This window comes from Sminthopsis crassicaudata, chromosome 2 (genome assembly GCF_048593235.1).
Source record: "Sminthopsis crassicaudata isolate SCR6 chromosome 2, ASM4859323v1, whole genome shotgun sequence".
In the NCBI taxonomy this organism is placed as follows: Eukaryota; Metazoa; Chordata; class Mammalia; order Dasyuromorphia; family Dasyuridae; genus Sminthopsis; species Sminthopsis crassicaudata.
The window spans coordinates 673419007-673443084 of NC_133618.1; the positions used below are offsets into that span (position 1 = coordinate 673419007).

The 24078-nt window shown below is 51.4% G+C and overlaps 1 protein-coding gene across 2 annotated transcripts in view; it reads left to right on the forward strand.

Annotated features, from left to right (window-relative positions):
* Nucleotides 1-1631: 1631 nt before the first annotated feature.
* The window catches only part of STAMBPL1 (STAM binding protein like 1), a 35963-nt gene continuing 13516 nt past the window's right edge, over nucleotides 1632-24078 (forward strand). Inside the window, exons 1-3 of one of the 2 annotated variants that reach the window (XM_074297100.1) lie at nucleotides 1632-1986; nucleotides 18450-18535; nucleotides 22145-22362. In XM_074297100.1, coding sequence (XP_074153201.1) covers nucleotides 18506-18535; nucleotides 22145-22362 — 248 coding nt within the window. In that variant the 5' untranslated portion in view covers nucleotides 1632-1986; nucleotides 18450-18505. The remainder of the gene's footprint in view (nucleotides 1987-18449; nucleotides 18536-22144; nucleotides 22363-24078) is intronic. The other variant, XM_074297099.1, reaches the window with a different exon arrangement.

Sequence of the window (24078 nt, forward strand, 5' to 3'; positions counted from 1 at the left end):
ACTATTATTATTGGTATTCCCCCAAAGGAAAATTAAAAGGACCCCTACAACCCCAAATCTTTTAGGAGCAGTTTTTGTGGATAAAACCCCAAATCTTTTAGGAGCACTTTTTGTTGACAAAACCAAAATTCTTCTAGGAGTGCTTTTTGTGGGTAAACCCCCAAATCTTTTAGGAGTACTTTTTAAGGGATAAAACCCAAATTCTTTTAGGAGCACTTTTTGGGGATAAAACCCCAAATCTTTTAGGAGAACTTTTTGGGGATAAAACCCAAATTTTTTAGGAGCGCTTTTTGTTGATAAAACCCCAAATTCTTCTAGGAGCGCTTTTTGTGGGTAAACCCCCAAATCTTTTAGGGAGCACTTTTTGTGGGTAAAACCCCAATCTTTTAGGGAGCGCTTTTTGTGGATAAAACCCCAATCTTTTAGGGAGCGCTTTTTGGGGATAAAACCCCAAATTCTTCTAGGAGCACTTTTTGTGGGTAAAGCCCCAAATCTTTTTAGGAGCACTTTTTGTGGGTAAACCCCCAAATCTTTTAGGAGCGCTTTTTGGGGAGGCAAAGATTTGTGAACTAACTCTACTGGTCCCAAAGAGAGCATAAAAAAGGAAAAAGGCCCTACATGGGCAGAACTGTTTGTAGCAGCTCTTTTTGTAGTGGCAAGGACCCGGAAACTGAGTGGAAGCCCATCAGTTGGGGAATGGCTGAATCAATTATGGTTTAGGGATGTAATCTTTATTTTGCTGCAAGAAATGAGAAAGGAGATGATTTCAGAGAAACGTGGGGAGACTTGCAGGAACCGATGCAGAGTGAAAGAGCAGAACCGGACCGAGTAAGCACACCAGAGGTCCAATGGGACAAAGATAAGCACTTGGAAGGGCTCTCCAGGTAGCAGTGAGAGGCCAGGAAGGACCCTGCTCTCCCGCTCCGAGAGGTGATGGATTGAGGACGCAGAATGGGCCACACTGGACAGTGCGGGGGTTTTGTGGGTTTGACTCAGGTTGTTTGTTTACCAGCTTGTGGTCAGGTGGAGTGGGAAGGAGGGGAAAGTCAGCGCGCCTTCCCTGAAAAATACTATAAGATGGAGACCAGTCCGACTCCGTGGCGAGGTGGAAGCAGCGTTGGTTTGACCCGTTCCCTGCTGGATGTTTAACGGGCCCCTAGTACGCTCCTGCCGGCTGGGACAAGCGGGAGCGGGGCGTCGGAGCGGCCCCGGAGACTGCAGCACCGCGGGAACCCGGGACAGCCCTCCGCAGCGCAGGCCGAGCCCTGGGGTCCCCCGGGCGGTGGCTGTCGGAAGCGGGGTAGGGACGCAGGGCACGTCTCCCGTCCTCCCGGAGCCGAGAAGCGGCTTCCTGTTTTCTGCCAGCTCAAGGCCGGGCGGGGGTCCTGGGAGCAGCCCCGGCCCTCGGTCCCCGCCTCGGAGCCCCGGGCGGCGGCGGCAGCGTCCGAGGGCCCTTTCTCGGGCGGCCCCCGCCCCTGCGCTCTGGGGAAGAGCCCGCACTTTACCTGCCCGCGGCCTCAGGATGCTGCGGCGGCGGCCGCGGAGGGAGGGGAAGAAGGAGGGGAGGCGGGGCGGGGGCGGGGATGCAGGGGCGAGGGCGGGACCGGGCCGAGGAGGCTCCGGGGCGGGGCCGGGCCGGGGGCCAGAGAGTCCCGGGAGCCCGGCGGGGACAACGCTCCGGGCCGGCTTGGGCCGCAGGTGACCGGCCCAGCCGCTGTCCAGGGCTGCCCGGGAAGGAGCCGGCCGCCACCACAGCCTCGGAAAGAGGAGCAGGAGGCGGGGGCTGCCCCGGACGCCCGGTCGCGGTCGAGGAGAGCCCGGAGGAAGGAGCGGCAGCCCCGGGGGAGCCCGCAGCCGGCGGCGGCGGGGCGGGCAGTGGGCGCCGGGAGCCGCGGCTCTTCCTCGCCGAGACCCTCCGATGCCCGGCCGGACCGCAGGGGCTGGCCACTGACCCCGACCGGGGAACCTGCGCATCCCGAGCTGCCGGTGAGCAGACGTGTGCGTGCGCGCGCTTGCGCGGGGGGTTGTGTGTGCGCGCGTGTGTGTACGTTTATCGGGGTGCGCTTTCCTGCACTTAGGCATGTGTGACTCGTACTGAGGGGGGTGTCCCCTGCAGTTCCCCGTGCTCGTCCTTCTACCTGCGGGGCTGTCTGGACCCTGGCGTCCGCGTGGGTGCGTGCGGCCGTGCGCACCTGCCCGGATCCCTGGTCCGGCACTTGGGGCGGGGGGAGGGGGCGGAAGTGCGCTCCTTGCCGACAGCTAGCTCGCTCCCCCTGCGAGTGCCCGGGTGCCCGCATCCCCGGCGGGCAGGAGCCGAGGCAGGGGACTTCCCCAGCCCGCGGGAGGAAGGGGACGGGGGGGGGGGGGGGCTCAAGGTCACGCGCGCCCCGAGCGAGCGACGTGGAAGCGGGGCCCGCCAACTCCCCAGCCCGCCTGGACCCGGCCTCTGAAGGCCGTTCGTGAGAAGGCGGGCGGCGGGCCTGGGGGAAGGCGGGAGCACTTGGCCGTGAGCTGGGGCAGTGAGCGAGCAGATGTTGGTGATGAAACTTCCTCTGCGGTCCTCCAGGAGGGTGACCCCGGCCAGGCGGGGTCTGACACACGCGCGCGCGCGCACACTGCCCCTTAGCCTTGTGTGTGTGTGTGTGTGTGTGTGTGTGTGTGTGTGTGTGTGTGTGTGTGTGTGTGTGTGTGTGAGAGAGAGAGAGAGAGACAGAGACAGACTCCGAGGCAGAGACAGACAGAGCTGTGGGGGAGGGGGTATGGCGGAGAGAAGAAATCCCCGGGCCGAGGTGGCAGTTCCCGAGCCATTCCCCAAGGCTCCAGGGCTCCTGATAAATAATTGACACCCTGGCCAGCGCCAGCCGGGCCGCTGTGCTCGGAGCTGCTGGAAGAGCGCTCGGGGTTCTAGAGACTCCCCCGGCTGTTCTTGCCCTGCGCCCAAACCGCAGCCTGGAGGATTAAAAACAGCTGCTGCTGTGCTATGACACACAGTAACCGGGTGAGAGCCCGGCCTCCCCGGGGCACGGGGGTTAGAACTAGCAGGGCTGGAGTCCGAACCCCGCCCTCCTCATTCAGATGGGGACACCATTGGGGAGAGGCTCGTGACTTTCCTAAGGTCACGCAGTCCCACATTCTGGGGAGCTGCCGCCCGTTCCAGAGAGAGAAGGCCGCGTGGAGAATGGGCCTGGGCAGCCCACAGGACTGCTGTTTTGAAGAGTGAGCACTCTGATGGCCAAAGCCCCGCTGACAGAAAGGGGATGATGTCAGGGCAGGAGTTTTCTTTCTAGATCTAACGGCCTGAATGGTCCTGGTCACACTGGCCGGAGCCCGGGCTCCAGCGCCTTCCTATTATGAGCCCAGAGCTCCGGGCAGAGTGGATGGATGGCCAAGAGTTTTGCCGACCTTTTCTTCCCAGAGTTTTGTAAGATTTTTTTTTTAATGTGACTTTCCTGTCTCCCCTCATTATTTGTCTCTCCTTAAATTCTTCTTCTGCCCAAGTATTTCTGCTTCTCCTTATTCCCCTTTTCTCTCCTCTCACCCGTCCCTTTCCTCTCTCCTCTTTCCCCCTTGCTTTTCCCTCCCCTTCCCTCCCTTCCCTTCTCCTTTCTTTTCCTCTGCTGCCTTCCCTCTTCACTTCTCTCCTCTCCTTTCTTCCCCTCCTTGCCCCTCTCCTCTTCTTCCCTCTCCTCTTTTTTTTTTTTCTTTTTTCTTTCTTATCTTTGGGGGCCTTGCAGTCACTTACCAATTGACTGTTCCCAGCCAGGCTGCTAAATTTAGCTCCCACAATTCCACTCTCAGAGCAGCTGTGTCACCACAGCCAGCATTGACCTTCGCCATCCGAACCCTTGTTTTTCAGGGGAGAAATCTGAGGCGAATGATGGAGGACTGAGACCCCTGTTCCCCTCCCTCCCAGGGCAGGCCCTTCTCCTCAGGACACTAGGAAACCTTGTGGGGTTTCTGGGCTTATTTCAGTCTGCATCCCCTCCTGCCCTTTAACCTCACCAGCATTTACTTCTGATGGATTCTCTGCTGGACGATTTTCAGGTTGGATGGGGAAGCTGAGCCACGTCCCTTTGTTCAACAGGTCATTTAACAGACTTGGTCACTGAGGCTCAGAGAGGGGTGACCTACCCAAGGTCACCCAGCCACAATGGCAGAATTGACGTTTCAGAGCTGGAAGGCACCTGGGAGATCTCCTAGTCTAAAGCCAAGTCTTACAGTGAGCAAAGCCTGAGGTGAAATGGCTCCTGGTGGGAAGCGGCAGGATTAGAATTCAGCTCTGTAGGTGAATGTGAATGTCAGGGACAAGACTAGACTAGTCTTCCCTGCAGGGATTTTCCAGAGGCTTTGCTATTGCTGGCCCAGAGGAGGTACCTGAGAAACTTTCCTTGACTGACTGTGCAATCCCGGGGATGAGGAATGGAGAGTGGGGTGCCTCTCCACAGAGCCTCAGGGAAGGAGTGGGACTCTGGCCTCAGGCTCTGTGCACTGGTCAGGCTCTCTCTTTGCCTGATGGAGGGAGCGGAAGGCCACAAGCTCTAACTAGTCCAAACTTTGCACTTTACAGAGGAAGAAACCTTTCCATAAAAGGGGTTTAGCCTTGTTGTTTAAGAATGAGAAAATCAAAACTGATGGAAAGGTCATGGAGCAGGATTTGAACCCAGAGCCCCTAACTGCAGTCAGCCCACTCCACTGGGGGAAGGGGTTCTCCTTATGGAGACCAGCTGGATGAGCTTGGAGCGAAGGGAACCATTCCTTCCAGCCCCAGCCCCAGCTCATCCGCCTCGGGCCACTTTCCAAAGAGCCGAGATTCAGATTATTGTTAATATTCTCTGTATAATTATTTCCAGAGTTAAAAATAACCAAACGTGCATTCTTTCGGCCCGTTGGAGCACGTTGCTTAGCGACATGGGTTCAGGGTGAGTTTTGTGCTTCCTTTTTTTCTAAGTAGCCCCTTGTGTTGGAGAGAAGCAGCCTCCCCCCAGGCTTCCATGTGCTCCCCTGACTGTCAAAGGACTCTGACAATAAGTAGAAAAAGGGGTGGCCTGGGGGTTAGGAGAGCAGGGTCCAAATCCCCCTCGGTGATCTCTAAAGCCTCAGTTTCTTCATAGGGAGAATGGGGGGATGATCCTTTTCTTCCTACTTAGGGAATCTTAGATGGAACATCAACAGGGACCAGAGACCTTGGATCTTGCCCCACCATTTTAAGTCAGAAAACTGAAGCCCAAAGGAGATCAGTGGTTTTCCCAACACCGCTGGTCTAGTGAGAGGCAGATTGGAACCCCTTATTTCACATCCGGCTTGTTCTCCTGTCCCTTGCTTCCTTCCCAAGGGTCATTGGAGGAGAGGAATTTGTCTAAGGCTGGGAAGACGTGAGAAATTTGTCCTCAGCCACTCCTCCTTGCTGGAATGAAGGCCTCACTACTTTCCTTCCTTCCCCATTGCTGCTGCTGGCGTCTCCATGGAGCCCCTGGTCTCCCCTAGCTCTCTGCCTCCATTTCCTCAATGGATCCCCCAAGAGAGTTGGGGAAGAAGAGGTTGGGTACAGGAAGACTGAGCTAGGTCCCAAGCTGGGGCTCGTCCTGATGCCTGAGACAAGGAGTCTGAAGTCCTGGTTTCACATCCTTGCTTTGTCACAAATTACAACGGTGGGCAAGACCTTGATCTTCTCTGGACCTCACTTTTCTGACCTTTTTATTGGGGGCAGAGATCAGTCTAGAGGTTTGGCGTAAGGAGAAATTTAAGAGGAGAAAAGGAAAAATAGAAGAGCAAAGCTTGGATATGGGATTTAGTCTGTGTCAGGGTGGGCTAGATGGGGGACTAAGAGGAAGCAGGGTTGGAGGAGGCTAGATGGGTCTGAGGGGGCTTGGCTCTGGAGAGCCTTGAATGCCAGGAAAGAAAATTGAATTGATAGGCAACAGGGAGTCATATGGGGTTTACAGATGATGAAAGGACATTTAGGGGCTGGGTTACATTGGGTAATGGAGTCGGTATCCAAAAAGATACCAGTGAATCTAGTATGATAAAAATGCATAGAGACAAATGTCAAGTAGTATACTTGGGTCCAAAAAATCAACTCCATAAATCCCGAGATAGGGAAGCTGTGGCTTCCCAGAAGCTAGTCTGCAAAATCGTTGGACATTTAAGCCCAAGTCAAATATGGAATTAGATTGTTCTCTGGGGGGTGGTTGTGGCAAGGAAGTAAGCATGGGTTCTCAAAAGCTCCACTAGGAGAGCTCATAAGTTCTGGGTGGTCCGTCGTTACTGGGAAGCTTCAGGGATGAGCTTGGGGTCAGCTGACTGTGTCTACTTTTCAAGGATCATTCCAGCCAAGGATGGGAAAGTTTTCTCCCCAGCATGCTGCTCACAATTCCTTGTGTCTTGCCCCTGATATTGCAGAGTATTTAAGAACCTGGGAAGTGATAGTGCTGTATCCTCTGGTCTGATCAGAACACATCTGATGGGTTGTATTTAATTCTTGATAATCTGGGATCATTCTGAAGAGTTCATTCAGGATGGTGAGGGACTCTCAGAACATGGCATGAAGTCCCTGGGGCTTCGGAGTGGAGATTTCAGGCTGGATGCCTACATGTGGTCTCCCTTCTTAGTAAACTGGGCTATTTCCTGTTCTCTGTGTAGAAACATTAAAAAACCTCCATGTTTTAGATTCTCCAGGATTATTAAGAAATAATATTTCTGGGCAGTTAGTTGGTGGAATGGATAGAACACCAGCCTTTAAGTCAGGAGGACCTGAATTCAAATCTGGCTTCAGACACTAACACTTCCTAGCTGTGTGACCCTAGGCAAGTCACTTAAACCCAATTATCTCAGCAAAAAGGAAGGGAGGGAGGAAAGGAAGGAAAGAAGGAAGGGAGGGAGGGAGGGAGGGAGGAAAGAAGGAAGGAAAGGAAAAAAGGAAGGAAGGAAGGAAGGAAGGAAGGAAGGAAGGAAGGAAGGAAGGAAGGAAGGAAGAAAGAAAGAAAGAAAGAAAGAAAGAAAGAAAGAAAGAAAGAAAGAAAGAAAGAAAGAAAGAAAGAAAGAAAGAAAGAAAGAAAGAAAGAAAGAAAGAAAGAAAGAAAGAAAGAAAGAAAGAAAGAAAGAAAGAAAGAGAAGAGGGAAAAAGAATATTTCTTTATTCTAAAATACCCTTTTCAAAATCTTTGGAAAAGCCTCCAGAAGGGCTTGTATAGGTTAAGGACCAGCAGACCTTCCTTAAGGACATGAGTTAAGAACCTACCCCAGGAAGTATTTGGAGCCAGCGCCTCTCAAGGGGAAGGCTCCTCCTCCTTTGGAAGGGAGGTATCCTCCTTCCTCAATACCATTTATTGCTCCAAAGGAGAGCCCAAGAGGGGATGAAATGGCAACTCTTGTCATTCTGGAACACTTGCTCAAACTGATGTGTTCCATATTCGGATTCTTTTTCTTCAGGATTCCTCTAAATGTTACCTGAGAGAGTCATGTCTTAGGGAATTGAGTCCCTAACTGGGGACGTGTTGGGGCGTGTTTGTATGCTAGAACTACTTGGGTATGTGATTCATGTTAAGTTAAATGAAGGCATTCTGCTCACCTTGAGCCTATGAGCAGAATGTAGCATTGCACTAATATGAGGATTCACGGTGTTCGGAGATCCTTGAATGTCCCATTTCACCGGCCATCTATGTGCCCTCTAGCAAGGATGTAACTCCCTTCTCTGGCTCATGGAGTCCCCAGCTGGCCTCTGTTCGAGGGGGCCTTTCTGAACCCCTCAGACTTCACTGCTCCATCCCTCTGAAAAGCGCTTGGTTTGCATTTTTTACCTGGCGGTGTCCGTATTTAAAACCCCCCGTAGAATGTGAGCTTCTGGAGGACAGGATCAGCGGGATTCACTTTGTGCCTGGGAGGTGCTTAATAAATGTATCTGGACTAAATGATTGCAGCAGAAGGGATTTCTGTTCTGAGATAGGCCAGACTAGCAGTCCCTCCCAAAGGGGGTGACATGGTGGTCAAAGCTGTCCATGGCTGCTGTCCCCGGATAGGGACTGAGGAGCTCCATCCTAATGCCCCGCACTGTGCCCTGAGCAGATGTGCCAGGATAAAGAAGGATGTGTGGCAAAAAGCATCCCACTGCGCTGGGAGGAGGGGGAGGGTGACCCCTGACTGAGATGGGGGCGAGGGGTGCCCATTCTCTCCAGTGCCAAGCACGGCCTTTCAAGGCAGGGACACTTCTTTTTTTTTGCTTCAAAGCCCCCATACCTGCCAGTGTGTCTCAAAGGACTTAGAGCTCTGCAGAACCCTGTGAGGGAGGTAAGGCAGCTGCTATCTCATTTTACAGAAGAGGAAACCGAGGCCCCGTGAGTGAGGGTTATAGGGCTTAGAGCAAGGAGTAGCTGGGGGATTTGAACCTGGGGTTTGCTCCTCCCAATCTGGGTTCACAGACTCCTAGGACAGATTGGAGGCTGCCTCGTGTAACCAGGGTCTGCCGGGGTCCCCCTGCCACATTCCCAGCAGGGTCCTCCAGCCTCGGCCTTGAGGAGGACAGCTCCGCCGCGAGGAGGCTTTCGGGCTCTCTGCATCCTCCCTGTCAGTCCTGCTTCTTCCCTCTAGACCCAGAAGATGGAGCCGGGGCCTTCCTCGTGACAGTCCCCAAAGGTTCAGAGGCAACCGGCAGCCCCTTCCTCTCTTCTCTCCTCTGGCCAAGCGTCCCCATGCCCTTCTTCCCTCCCTCCTGAAGAGGAGGAAAAGGGTCTCATGGAAGACACTGGGAGGGCCCTCCTCCCTGCACACACGGCCCACACCCTTTCCATTAGGCCTGTGGTTAATGTGCTGGGCACCCGGCCTTCCCCCACCGGGCCCAGGGACTGGCTCCACTTCTTCTGAGACAGGAGCCGCCATCAGTCACTCCTCATTAACCCTTCTTCATGACTGGAAGGGTGTGTGGGGGAGGGGGCTTCCTGTTTGTTCTGTCCCCATCTCTGCCTGTCTCTTCTTCCTCCCTGCCTCTGTCTCCCTATTTCTCTGTTTCTGTCTCTCTCTGTGTCTCTCTCTCTCTGTCTCTTCTTTCTCTCTCTTTCTGTCTCTCTCTCTCTCTCTCCCTTTCTCTCCCCTCCCCCTCCTTTGTGTGTGCTGCCATGCAGAAACCCCAGAGCATCCTCCAGCTCACAGGAAGGAGCAGGGCAGAAGGGGCGGGCCTTGGGGGGGGCACCCAGAACAGCGACTTGAAGATTTCTGTGGTTTGATGCATGGTGAGAGCCTTCGTTTCCTGCAGCGTTCTGCCATCTTGTTTCCCGTGAGAGGAGAGCGAGGAGGTTTTCTCCTCGGTGAGAGAGATGAGGGCCTGGTCTGAGATGGAAACAGGCCGTCATTCCCCATTGCAGGCGCTTTCTCTCTCATGATCTCATTCATCACCCCTTGAGGGAGGTGCTGAGCTTATTTCTATTTTCCCAACGGGGAAGCCGAGAGGAAACTACTTTCCCGATGTCATGTAGCTGGTGTCTGAGGCGAGATTCGAACCTGCACCCGGGGCTAGTGCTATGACCATGCTCTGCAGCCATCCCTGCTTTACAGCTATGAATAAATGATGTGCAATGTAGGTACTGGATCCCTTAGTGAAAGCCAGTGCGTACTGCAGTGAAAAAGCTTTTGAACCGGGAGTCAAGGCCGAGCGTGGAAACTTGCTCCCCTACTGTGCGCCCAGCAGCTGCTGGAGCTTTCGAGCCTCAGCCTTCTTATCTGTAACATGGGATAACTGTGGGCTGCCTGTTTTGAGGAAAGCCTATATTTAAATGCTAGCTATTATTTTTTATTGTTACTTGGCTCTATTTTGTTAACTTTATTGCTATTTATGATATTGTCATTATTTGTTATTAATAATTTATTATCGAAAGACTATGTAAAGAGATGTCAGTTAATAATATCAATTGTTCGGAGACCAGAAGAGGCATCCCCCGGCCCGTCCTCCTCAGTGACCCCTGTCTGCCAGTCCTTCACAGGGGTCACCTCTCCACTGTATGGAGGGGCTGGGGCAGGGCTTTAGTGCCCAGAGGATCTTCCCTCTTTTTAAAAAACCAGACTGGTAAAAGTTGGCCCCCTTCTCTGAATCGTGCTTTAAATAATGAAGAGAAATGCTCAATTTTGTGTGAGTGAAAATTTAGGGGAAAAGAAAGGTATTGTTTTCTCAGAGAACTTCATGGACCAGTCTGGATGGACCTCTTGGTGGGGGGGGGGTGTTCAGCTGGACAGCTCCCTCCCTCTAGGGTTAGGTCCATCCCAACTGCCTCCATCTTCCTCACACAAACACCTCTCAGGGGCCTCTCCCTGCTGTTGCCCCTGCTCCTCTGTGGGCCTCCCCACAGCCCTCCGGTGGTTCTATGCTTCCAGGGATCCTGCGATCCAGGGCCACACAACGTTCCCGTCTGCAGGATGGACTTCTGTTTGGGGGAGAAGCTTGGACTTGCCATGGTCTCTCCACCCAAACCACCAGCATCTGGAGGCTGGGCATGGGAGTGGGGCCCAGCTTCTGTCCTCATCCTCCTCACACAGTGTGTGCCATCTTGTGCCAGAATTCCCTGCGAGCACTCCCTGCTTCTCCTCTCTGAGCCCCCTCATTTTCCATTGCTCCTCATTCTTCAGATCCTGAGGGGAGCTGGAAAGGGCTGGGGCGGGGGCTCACCTCATCCACCCCCCCTCATTTTATGTGGGAACTGAAGCTCAGGGTCTGGAGGTTCTTGTTCAAGGTTACTCAGAGGTGAGGGAGCACTCCCCCCGTCTCCTATCAGGGTGCCCTTGCTCTCATGGGAGACCTACCACGGACTCAGAGCTCGAGGGGACCATGTGGTCAGCAGGTCCGGCCTTCTCATTCCACAGATGGGAAACTGAGGTGGATGGGGATGAGCAGACTGCCTGAGGCCCTCAGTCTGGGTTTCCTTCCCTCCCAGCTCTTCCTCCCGCTGTTATTTGTATAGAGATGATTGTTTGAACATCATCTCCATTTGCTGGTGAGTTCCTTGAGGGCAGATACTGTTTTTGCCTTTTCTGTACCCCCAGTGCTTAGCACAGTGCCTCACATACAGTAGGTGCTTAATAAATGTCTGTTGATTGACTGTTACAAATCCAACTATTCACTCAATTGGGTCATACCTGGAAATAAAATTGGAGAGATAAATTAGGGCAGGCTCCTGGAACTTCTGGAAAGGAAGGGCTGCAGTCTTGCCCTTGCTACTTGGACTCTGGGAGATCATCCATGGGGACATTTCCTTCACAGCCCAACCACACTTTCCCATCCAGTTCTTGTCCAGGACTTTGCTAAATCACTCCTAAAGATAAAGAGAGAAGATATTTTGTCAAATGTTTTCAGATCCTTAAAGTGCCTTCTGAATGCTAACTTTTATTGTTATTCAGGGAAAGGGAAAGGAAGGGATTAAACATTTATTAAGCACCTAATGTGTACCAGGCTCTATGCTTAAGTGCTTTGCAAATAGTTTCTTTTGATCCTCCCAAACAACCCTTTGAGGTAGTGCTGCTATTATAACCACTTTACATTTGAGGAAACTGAGGCAATCTGACTTTGCCAGGCTTACACATCTAGTAAGTATCTGAGGCAGGATTTGAATTCAGGTTTTCCTGACTAAGGCCCCCTATTACTGGAGGTGATCATGGAGGCCACATGGCTCTGTCAGGTTTGATGTAGCAAGTTCTTGCTGAGGCAGGGATTGGACTGGGCAGCCTCTAAAATCCCTTCCGTCCCTGGGAGTCTGTCATCTGGCTGGAGGCTTTAGAACATCCCTCTGTCCATCCGTGGACCTCCAGGAGCCCGAAGGGCACTGAAAGGGAGACGTGGTGGGCACCAGAGGGCATAGCTTATTTCTAGTGTGGATGACAAGCAAGGAATGGGAGCAGGAAATTGTTCTGTATGCTTTTCTTTTTTTATTCTCTAGTGCCAGCTTTGCCACAAGGCCTTCAAGCGAATGAATTTTGGATGCTTGATGTTGTTCAAGTCTAGGAACCTTATGATTCCATAAGGAAGTTGGCTGGTCCTATGGTGAGCAAGGGATAAAAAATGGCGGCCCAAGAGCCCTCCATGAGGGTCTCCAAGAAAGCGTCCCCCCGCTTGAGATTAATGGTCCAACATGGCTCCCAGATGGGCTCAGCCCTGTCCTGATGGCAAGGGGACATCCCCACCAATGATGTGCTGTAAAGGACAGAGGTCCCCAGCTCTAAACCCAAGCCAGGGTTTGTTGCAGCAACCTCTTGTCCTTCTCAAACCTCCCAGGTCCTTCCTCAGCTGCCTCTGTGGGCAAGGCTCCAAGCTGCATTCTCCCCATTCGGAAGAGTGAAGGTTTGGATGGGATTATTCCCGAGATCATTCCCTCCTCCAGGCCCTGTGATCCTCATGACCCTGAGTCATCGGGCAAAGCTGAAGTTGTGCTGAAGGAGACAGGAACGTGTTTTCTGGAAAAAATTCCAGCCAGGCTGCTTAGAATGGAGGGGAAAGGAAGAAGCTTCAGCACTCCGGCCTTGCAGAGCAAGGGGTGACCAGGAAAATTCACTCGTGGTACCCGGTATTCTGCTGAATTTTCCTGGGGACCTCCGGTCTCCAAGAAGTGCTTCTCAGATTTCCCAGGAAGGCTTGCTCTTCTAGCCACATAATGCCCTTCATCAGTTCCAGTTTCTTTCCAGTTCTTGGAGACCCGCTTCTCCCAGTCTTCCGGTGATGAGCTGGAGGAAACATCAGGTCATCCTTTGTTCTATCCGCCTAGCCCCAAAAACACGAGCCCGGGGGCCTAACAGACCCCCAAGTCCATCCCCTTCTTACCGAGGAGAAAAGGCCAGTCTTGGAGCATGACTGTGACTTAGTTCACTCCGCTGGTGGCCAAACTTTGCCTCCTTCAGTGCTCATTCCTCTGACCCAGGGAGCCCCTCCTTGTTGCTGCTCAGCTCTGCTTCCAGGAACCCCTGATTCACTGCATTATGGGAAATCAGATCCCCCACCGGGTCCAGACTGATCATCTGTGTGGCCATAGAGGGTCTTGGAGAGAGATGGGCAAGGGGGCTGACACCCTGAGAATGGGGGTCTCCTTCATAAGGATGTAGACTCACGCTGGGCTATCTCTAAAAAGTTTGACTACATAACCTTCTGTACAACATGGCTCACCCCGGGAGAAATCCGGGGCTGGACAGAAAGAGCTGTGCCCTTCAAGGCCCCTTCCCTTCCCCAGTGTGAAGTGGGGAAAATGACCTTGTCCCTGGCACTCGTTCCCTTGATTCTCCACAGTCTGATGCATGTCAGGGGCAGGAGGCAAGAGGGCTGGACTCGAATCCTAGAACCTGGGTTTGAATGTCAGCTCAGTCATTTCCTGGCTGTGTAATCCTGGGAAGATTATCTTAACTCTCCAGGTCTCCATTTCTTCATCTATAAAATCAGGGGCCAAACTGGGTGACTTCTCCATTCCCTTCTGGCTCTAAAAGTGGGATCCCATGATTGGGCTCCCCTTGCCTTTAGGGCCTCGGATCAATATTTCCAAGTGAGTCATTCCCAAGAAAGATTCACAGAGTGTAGAATGACTTCCTGAGGAAGTGACCTCTTCTGTGGGCCAGAATGAGGCTCTGCAAACAGTCCTGGGAGAGGGGCTTCTTACCGGAGGGCTTGCTGATCCAGAACTCTCCTTGTTCTCTACTCAGCTGCCTTCTGGGAGTTTTTGGTTTTCTTATGACCAGGATGCTAATGAGGAACCCAGAGGTTTTACATTTCTCTGGGGCTGGAATCAGAGCATCTTGTCAGACTTCCCTGCTGTATGACATTGGGCAAGTCATGCTCCTGCGCCCCAGTTTCCTACTCTGTAAAATGAGTCGGTTGGACTGGATGGTCTCAAAAGTCCCTTCCTCCTTAAAATCCGTGATCCTTTGAGATGAATGGTGGGATAGGACAGTGGACATTGGGCTGAATTGGGAAGCAAAAGACCTGGATTCAAATGCTGACCACATCATTCCCAGGCTGACCTTAGGCAGGGGATTTAATGCTCCCAGAGTCTGTTTCCTCATCCAGAGATGAGTGATTGAATTAAATGGCTTCTCTTCTAGTTCTCCATGAGTGATCCTATAAATTCCATCTTCTCCCTTCCCCTCTCCCTCACATACACACTCATACATACAGAGAAATCATGAAATTATCTAACTTATTACTAGGTTTGAAGAAGGACAAATCACTATTTTGCTCCCCTGTCCTCCACACATTTTCCTGTGGGTGCTCTGACAGCGGGGCATGTGGCTCCCTGGGATCTCTGATTCCTTCAGGTCCAAGCCCCTTCCCCAACTCCGGCCAGCCCAACCTTTGGAGAAATCTGCCAGCTCCCAGACTTGCTGCTCTGAGTTTGCTCCCAGAGACGCATCCCCATGGTGGATGCAGAGCCGGAAGTTTGAGGTCAGATGCACTGGGTAGCGAGGTGGGCAGTCCCTCTCTTCCCCCGGTGCCCCATCTTCAATGTGCCCCAGCCAATGTACAGAGTTCAATCCCATCTGGACTCCCAGTAATGCGAGCTACTAGAGACAAAGGCAGATGGAAGAGAAACCCCGGAGAGTGGGAGCGGGGAAAGCCTCGAATCCATAACTCACCAAGAGGTGGCTTAGTCCGACCCCCAAAGATTGGGAATGGCAATGGGAAAAGAGATGGTGATTGAGGGGAGCAGGAAGTCTACTCCTTGTTTTTCAGATGGAACTGGGGACCGCAGATGTTTTATTACTAATTAATAAGTATTTTCAAGTTTGCAGAGCACATTACAGTTATTATCCCATTCATTCCTCCCAACAAGCCAGTGAGGGAGGTGTTTATCATTACCAAATGAGGAAACTGAGGCAGACGGAGGTGGAATGATTTGTCCAGATCGCACAGTAAGTCTCTGATGCCAGATTTGAATTCAGCTCTTCCTGATCTCATGTTACCGCTGTGTCCTCGCTACCTTCCACCTGTCCTGTGTTAGAGCGAGAGATGTAATTAAAGTGAGAGCTGCACCACCTCCCAGGCAGCCCTCTTTCCATTTGACCACACTGCTGATTTTATTTTGTTCATGATTTGATACCAATCAGAAAGTTCCTACTCAGGCTAATTACCTAGGGCAGTCTGGTGTAATGGTTAGAGCCTCAAAGAGCTGAGTTTGACTCTTGCCTCAGATTCTTCCAAGTCTGTGAGGCTACACAAGTGACTAATTCTCTCTACCATTAATAAAAGGGGGATGCTACCAGCACCTTTATCCCTGGGTGATAAGGGTCAGAGGGTAACTGCTATTATAATGATAAAGTCTTTTGTAAAACTAAATATATGATTGTTTTTTCCTGTCTTCTCATCTTAATTGTGACGGGGATTTGAGCATCTTAGCTCTACAGAAGTGAGGCCAGAAATGAGCCAGGTGGAAAGCCTGAAGGAAACCTTTTCTTGTCACTAGCTTGTCTCAGGCTATATGGGAATCTTCCACGGCCTCTGGCCTGGACTTGCGCCTTCTTTTTCCATGGACTCAGGACCTGACTCTGGGGCAGAAGGTTTTCGCTGCCCAAGACCCGGCTCTGGAACATGGGGTTATTCCTGCAGCCGTGGGGGAAAGATCCAAGTCCCTACGTCATCGTCTGGGTATCTTGTTCGGGGGCGTTTCTGAACCCTGATCATGGAGCCCGCCTGTTAATGTGAGCACGTGGCTGGTTTGGGGCCAGTTTTCCCCGAGTGTTTGGCATCAGGGGAAGAATTAGTGTGGACGCCCCTCTGCTCCCTTGCGTTGCCCTGGTCACTTCCTCCCAAGGTTTCTGTCTGATGGTGAGCAGGGCACCTCCAGGCCTCTGCCCTTTCCCTATAGGACATTGACTCCATGAGGGTGGATGCCCTTTGCTGGCGGGAAAGGTGAGTGACTGAGAGAGCTCCCGCTCGCACAGTGAGTGGAGACATAGAGACCTGGCTGGGCCTTTTTTAGATCCCCACACATGGGTGGATTGTCTTCTTTGAATGTAAGTTCAGTGAGGGCAGGAAGTATTTCACTTTTGTCTTGGTACTTCAAATGCAGTAGGTCTGCCACATAATAGGTGCTTAATTATTGATGCATAAGCATCCATTAGGCACCTGATGTATGTCGGATATGTGCTAGGTATTGGGAGTACCATGACAAAAAACAGTTTTCACTCTCAAAGAGCCTGCATTCTATCAAGGGCAGTCCCCCATGCATTTACAAGTAGATGTACAATAACCATAGACAGAATGAGGAGAAGGGAGTTAAATGGAGGGCAGGGCCTGGACATCACAGAGAAGGAAGAGAAGAGGGTCCAAGGCAGAGCCTCGAGGGACGGGAAGACCTGTCATTTGGAACATGATGTCATCAGTGATGGCAGATCCATGTAGAAATGGGGGCCTCTAAGTCCTATGGGCTGTATATTCACTTGTGTTCGAATGTTACATTATCTATGTTTTGTTGCATTTTTATTTATTTTGTTCTATACAGTAATTCCTGAATTACATTTTAATCTGTTTGGGGCCCCTGTGGGAGTGGGCAAGTGTCTGATGTGAATAATGAAACAGCAACAGACTGAGAAGGAACCAGCAGAGAGAGCAGCAGCATGAAGGCACGGACAGGAGCTGCATCTGGGAGGAGAGAGGATCAGGCAAGAAAAGACTTAGATCTAGCGTCGGGAGATTGGTGGTAACATTGGTGGGGAGAAGGAAGGGGGAAGGAGAAAAGGAAGGAAAGAAAGAAAAAGAAGGAAGAGAAAAGAAGAGAGGGAGGAAAGAGGGAGAAAAGGGAGGAAGAAAAGAAGGAAGGAAGGGGGGATCGAAGAAAGGCAAGAAGGAAGAGAGGGAAAGAGGGAGGAAGGGAAAAAGAAGGAAGGAGGGAAGGAGAGAAAGGAGGAAGGAAAGAGGAGGAAGGGAGGAAAGAAAAAGGGAAGAGAAAAGAAGAGAGGGAGGAAAAGAAGGAAGGATAGAAGAAAAGCAAGAATGAAAAAGGGAGAGAAGAAAGAGGGAAAAGGAGGGAGGGAGGGTATAAAAGGAAGGAAAGAAAAAGAGAAGGAAGGTAACGTCACTCAGTCTGCTCCCACAGAGCTCCCATTTGCTTCCACTGCCCAGACTTGCCTGCTGACTTCCAGTTGTTCACCTTTCCCCTTCCTTTCCTTCCTCTCTCTAAGTCTTACTTCCCCAAACCCACCTCTCAATGGAGAGATTAAGGATGCTTCCAGCCCCCGAGCACAGCGGCCTCTCCGTGGCCCGGTTTCCTGGGCTCGCAGACCTGAGTCAGCCACTTCTCAGGCCCGACGGCTATTTTTAGGTTGTGCTGGCGGGAGGGCCGGAGGGTGCCGGGATTCTGGCGGCTCCTGCCTCCGGCTGCTTCCTCAGGCTGTGATCCTCTTCTATGTGACCCCCTCCTGTCCCACCCCTCCTGAGGGTCAGCTCAGATCCAGGCCTGCTGCATCCCCCCACACACACACACACACACTTCAGGAAGTGTCAGGCTAGCCCGCACTGGAGGCTGGTCTGTCCTGTGAGCATCCATGGCTGTCCATGCCCTTCATCAGGAGACGCACTAAGAATGAAGATGGACAATGAGAGGGGCTGCAGGGGCCCGTCCAGGAGGGGGAAAGGCTCCTCCTGGCGCGGGTGGATGATTGAGTGAAGGGCGTGGGAGCGTTTCATCTGGAGGAGTCTCAGGATGAAGAGGGGCGCTGCTGGCAAGTGGGGAATGTCATGGGAAGAGGTGTCCGACTTGTTGGCTTGGCCCCAGAGAGCACATGCCTGACACATAGTCAGCCCTTTATGAATGCTTGTTGACTACTTGAGGGCAATAGGGGGAACATGCAAAGAGGCAAAACTAGGCTGTGAGTAAGGAAAACCGCCCCTTGTCATGGGGGGGCCTTTGGAGGGAGGATTTCCGTGTCTTCCCAGGTGGGAAGCAGCTTCTCTTTACACCTGATCCTGTGGCCTCCAGGGTGTGGTCTGTCCCCTGTCCGCCGTTCTGTGAGTGTCCCTATGACAGCCGGTCCCTGCGCCGAGCTGCCCCTCTCTGGTGATTGACCCACGTTCTTCAGGATTTCCTTTCTTTCTGGGTCGGACCTGCCCTTCATTTAAGGGGGCAGCTCCCCTCCCCAGTGAGCGCCTGGCACCTGATCTGCCCTCACAGTCTTAGAGACTTGCCTGGCCCCCGGAGGAACCTGTGGCCGGGGTCCCACCGCCAGGGGCCGGGCAGGACTTGGGCTCTGTGCTCTCGGAGAGTGGTCCCTGCCTGTGGTACCGGGCTGCACCCGCCTTCGACTCATAAATGTCAAGGAAAGCCATGGCAATAGAAATAAACCGACCATCGATGGGCTCCCTGGAGAGTGGAGCGCTGGGGAGGGGGGCTGGCGCCCAGCGCAGGAGCCGGCATGAGGCAGACCTTCCTCCAGAGCCCCTGAGGGCCGTCCCGCCAGAGCTTGGACTGACCCCCCACCCCGGTTTTGTCTCCTGTCCACAGATGCAGGGATCGAGAAGCAGCACTGAGCAACTTCACCTGCCGACCCACACGGCGCCATGGACCAGCCTCTGACGGTGAATTCTCTGGTATGTCTCCCGCTGTGCCCACCGCACACTTTTTTAAAAAGTGACCACACACTTATGTACTCATGCACATGCTCACACACACTCATGTGTATACTCACACACACATACACAGTCACACGTACACACTCAGACACATCCCCACACACACACCCATACCCTCACACACACACACACACACACACACACATGCACTCATATACTCTTTTTTCTCTTGAACTCACACATATACCCACTCACAAACAACTCATGCTCTCACACACACTCAAATGCACAAACACTTATACACACACTCTCACATTCTCTCTTCCTTTTTCTCTGTCTTTGTCTCTGTCTATCTCTCTATCTCTCTCTGTCTCTCTGTTTCTGTCTCTCTCTGTCTCTGTCTCTGTCTCTATCTTTCTCTGTTTTTCTCTGTCTCTCTGTGTCTCTCTGTCTCTCTCTCACATACACACACACCATACAAAAGCCCATGGCTATGAGCCTCACTTGCTTCAGGCTGCCTGTCCAGCCCCTCCGCAGCCACCTGGCATCCTCCCCATCTCCTCCTTTGAGGAAGTGATTAATAACCCTGCCGTCTCGCCAGGACTAAAAATAACTGGGCCACTCTGCAGCATTTTGCACGTGTCTGGCTCCTCGAGGGGGAGCAGGCTTTTGGGGGGCACTTTGGGCAGACAGACTTCTGTCCGAGCGAGAATAAGTGCTGAGGACTTGTGTCAGTGGGGCCGTGGGAGAAGGGTATGGAAAGTCAGAAATGTCTGGAGGCTCCAGCACAATGGTCCAGCAATCCAAGGACTACTTGGGCTGTTACCCAGCCCACCTTGGGGTCACTTTTGCCAAAGGAGGAGCCTGGAATCTTTCAGGGGGAAAGTGCAGTTCTCAGCACCGGGTCTGAAATATAACAAAGAGATGTCACAGGGTCCCTGCCCCATCTGGGCTGACTCTAAAGTTTCATTTCTCCTCCAAAATGGCCCAATTTTTATTGAATTTCTAGTTTCTCTTTAAGGATGACTGACTTCCTGCCAATGTCCAGTCTACAATGAGGATGTTGTGTGAAAAAAAAGGAGCTTTTTAATTTAGAGCTTGGCAAAAGGCAGAGAGGCATGATGGAAAGATTGCACTACTTGAGTCCGGAGAAACCTGGATTTAAATCTTACCTCGCATTCTTGATAAGTGTATAACCCTACATAAGCCACCTTCCTTCAGAGCCTCAACTTTCTTTTCTGTAAAATGGAAATAATAATGCCTGCATTATTTGTTTCTCAGGGTTATTGCAATCCTCAGATGATAAAAATTCCTACTTAGGACTTTGATTCCATTCAAAAATAAACTTAAGGACAGGTGCTCTTGTTTTTTTTTTTTGTTGTTGTTTTGTTTTGGGGGGTTTTTTTTGTTTGTTTGTTTTCAATTTAATGTTATTCTTTTCAAAGATCAAAAATCTATGTTTTATCCCTTCCTTTTCCTCTTGATCTCACTTGATAAAGAAAAACTTAAACTTGCCAAAAAAATATGCCCAGTCAACTAAAACAATCCTCTAAGTGGTCCATGCTAAAAATAAATAAATTAATTAAAAATAAAAAGATGGTGCCTTCTGTGCCTGAATCCACCCCCTCTCTGCCAGGAGGTGAGCTGCACACAGGCTTTCATTTTTGCCTCTGTATCCCCAATACAGTACCCGGTTTGCACATAGTAGGTATTTAGTAAATTCTTGTTGACCTGAATTAAATTGGGATTTACATCTGGAAAGCAGTCTGGGAGAGGAGAGGATAAAAAAGTATGTGGTACAAAAAGTGTTTTCTCAGACCCCTTAAAGTGCCATCTAAAGAGAAGAGGAAAAAGCTCCAATGCATCAGGGGTGTCTGAGGCTCCTCAAATAGGAAGGATTGTGGGTTGCTGACAGCTAAGGTTAGATGTCACAGAGTACAGAGAAGAAGGAAGGAAACTGCATTTATTAAACACCTGGTACCTGCTAGGTTCTGTGCTAAACACTATATAAACATCCTCACAACAAACCTGGGAAGTAGATGCTCTTGTTATCCTCATTTTATTGATGAGGAAACTGAGGCAGACAGAAGGAAGTGACTCAGTCACATGATAGGAAGTACCTGCAGCTAGATTTCATTCAGAGCTTCCTGATTCCAAGCCCTTTGCTTTCTCCACTGCACCACCTGGATGTCCAGGTAAAGACAGCAGTTTGTCCTAGAAAAAAAGATAAATTTGGGGCCAGAGGACCTGGGTTCAACTTCTGTTGCAACCAGTCTCTGTGACTTTGGTAAATCCTAACCTCTCTTGGACAACTAACGAGGGAGAAGTTCTGAGGTCACTCCCTTCGTACTTTGGATCTCTGGTCCCAGTGTCATCCTCCGAGGCTCAGATGGCTTTCCTAAAATGGCTTAATTCTTTCGAAGAATTCCAGCAGGTGTGCAGATAATAAGTCATAGGAATGAGAGCAAGAGCATAGCAAGAGTGACTGGCATTGGTTTGTTAAAGCTTAGACAGTGCATTACACAGGTGTCTACATCTCATTTTAGCCTCATGACAGCCCTGTGAACTAAGTGCCCCATTTTGCAGATGAGAAAACTGAACCTCAATGAGATTAAATGCCTTGGCCTTAATTACACAGAATTGGGGAAATCATAAGTAGCATTTGAACCCAGGCTTTTCTAACTCCCTGTCCCAGCACTCAGTGATTCAGTAAGCTGAGTGATTTGGGCCAAAGGGAAAGCCCCAAGAACTCCTCCTGAATGCCGACTTAGTAAGACTCCAAAGAAGTATTTAGTAAATATTTGGTGAATTCTCTGAAGCCTTTGATATGGTATTTCTCTTCTGTTGGGACAGCTTTTTGGACAAGCCAGGCAGGTTTGGCCAGGGCTGACCACTGGCACTTTGTACCAGAGAATAAACATTTAGGAGCAGCACTTTCTCCCCACAATAGTTTGCTGGCCCACACCACCCTCTCCTCATTTCTTATCTGGCCCCAGGCCATTGCGTCCCATTGTCGCAGAGCCCCCTCCATCAGAGGGATTTCTGGAAGCCTTTGTCTATCTCTCCCTCCTCATGGAGATTGAAAGGCTGGGGATTATTGGCTGGGTTAGACCCTGGGGATCCACCCAGCCCCAGGCAGCTGCCTTCTATCTCACTTTCTCCCCAGTGGTTTGTCTTGGTTGGAATCATTCCTGGTAATGACTTTGTTTCCATTGGGCAGGGGCTGCTTTGTTTTTGCTCTGAATTTGGGGACTAGACTATCTTTGTTATCCAGAGTTGTTAGAGGCTTATTGAATTGGAGTGGGTTGGATTTTGCATTGAGCTGTCACATTTCTGGGAGCAGGATTGTTAAAATGGGAAGCATGGAGTTTCTCCTTTCAGCATCTTCATCAGTACCCTGGGAAAGGAATCAAAATTCCAGGTCTTTCTACTTATTACCTGAGTGACCTCAAACTAGAGGCCTGGGGGGGGGCCTTCTAGCTAGAGAACTAGGGTCCTTGCTTGGAGCTGGGTGGGCTGACCTCCGAGCCCTTGCCCCGTGTCGAGCCTCCCCGGGGAGAAGGGCAGACAGCGGCTTGTTCCAGGAGGTGTGCTATCCCACGATAAGGGGACCCTGTTGCTTTACAGAAAAAGTTAGCCGCTGGGCCAGACCACACCGATGCATCCCTAAGTCCGGAGGAACGCGTCCGGGCCTTGAGCAAGCTGGGATGCAACATCACCATCAACGAGGACATCACCCCACGCCGCTACTTCCGATCGGGGGTGGAGATGGAGCGAATGGCATCCGTGTACCTGGAAGAGGGAAACTTGGAAAATGCCTTTGTCCTCTACAATAAGTTTATCACGTAAGTCTTTTGTGCTTATCCCTGAATGCCCCAGACTGAGTGTCCATCACTGGCCGTCACTTTGAGAGCCCCCATTCTTCTCCTAGTCTAGAATAGCTGGGGGAAGGGGGGAGATGAGGGCAGGGAGCTGGGCTCATCTCAGAAGGATAAAATGGAGGAATCAGAGGCAAGGACAGCTTAGCACACAGTCAGAGCTTAATAATTGCTGATGGATGAATTTATTGATACCCCGGAGCCAAATCCTGCCCCTGCCCCTCCCCGGTTCTGTAACAAGTGTTTTAAGTTCTCTGGGACCAGGGATAAAAATCCACAAGAATGATGATGATAACAGCTGGCATTTATATAGGACTCTGAGGTTCAAAAATGTTAGGATTACCAGGTGAGAACTCAGGTTATCTGGACAGTGACAAAGTGAGAATTCAGGTTGACTTGACAGTTCTCTGGCTCAGACCTTTGGTTCGGGCCTTTAAAGGGAGTTTACACCTTAGGAATTCTAGGAGGAGCAAGCTCATTGGTTGAAGTAATGTTTCCCAGAAGCCCTTGCGTTATCCCACACCCATTCTCTGGGAGGATAAAAGAAGGGCAGCATTGGGTCTGAGAGAATCAACTCTGGGATAAAGTCTTGACGCCAGGCAGGCTGAAAGGAGACCAGTCTGATTTGAGAAAGGACAAGAGTTGGAGGAGATTCAGAGCTCCCAAGAAACCTGCGCACAGAGGAAAAGATTTTACAGATCTCCTCCCAGAGAAGGATTATAATTGAGCAGACGACCAGACCCTCACAATTCAAGAACTTTTCAAATTGGCGCCCAACATGGGGCCCAAACCTACAACCCTGAGATTAAGAGTCTCATGCTCTACTGACTGAGCTAGCCGGATTACCAGGTGAGAACTCAAGTTGTCTGGACAGTGACAAGGTGAGAATTCACCTGGTAATCCTAACACAGAAGGGGCCTTTCATAGTGTCTTCTCACAACAGTCCTGGGAGGTATGTGCTGTTATTACCCCATTTTACTGATGAGGAAACTGAGGCAAACAAGAGCCTCCCAACTAGTAGATGAGGTTTAAAAGCTCAGGTGACCTTGGGAGGAAGCCTCATTACACGTGTCGACCCGTCCACTGGCTCATCTCCTATTTTTCTGCTGTTTTCTGGGAACTCGAAGACAGGGGAGGCAGCTTGAGAAGGGGGCAAGGAAAGTTATTTAGCAACAGAAGAAAAACAGGAAGCCTTACTCCCAGATCCTGCCAAAGGAGAAAGAAAAAGGGGCTGCCCCTCTCTGCCCCCCTCCAGTCCCCCTGCACATCCCAGAGGCTGAGAGCCTGGCAGATGGCCCTTCCTCTCCCATGGGGATGGGCTTTCCCTGCATTTATCTCATAAGTGTTGGAAGAGGAGCCATTCCCACCCCTGCCTGTGGCCCTGTCTCCACCCAGGAGGGTTCTCAGGCAGAAATCACAAGCCCATGAAATCTTGTTGACTGTTCTGTGGAAGAAGTGGGAAACACTGGGGGGGGGGAGGGGCTCAGTCTGGGGGTGGAGGCCCCAAGGCCAGCCCCTAGCTACTGAACCGCACTGCCTGGGGCCTGCCTTGTTCCAGCCTTTCCTGTCAGACCGACCACTCACCCTCCTCAGCAGACCCCGAAGGGGAAACCAGACAGGAGCAGGAGTGAATTAAGCATTTCCCACGTGAAAAACACACTTCTCCTTTCTCCACTGATAGCC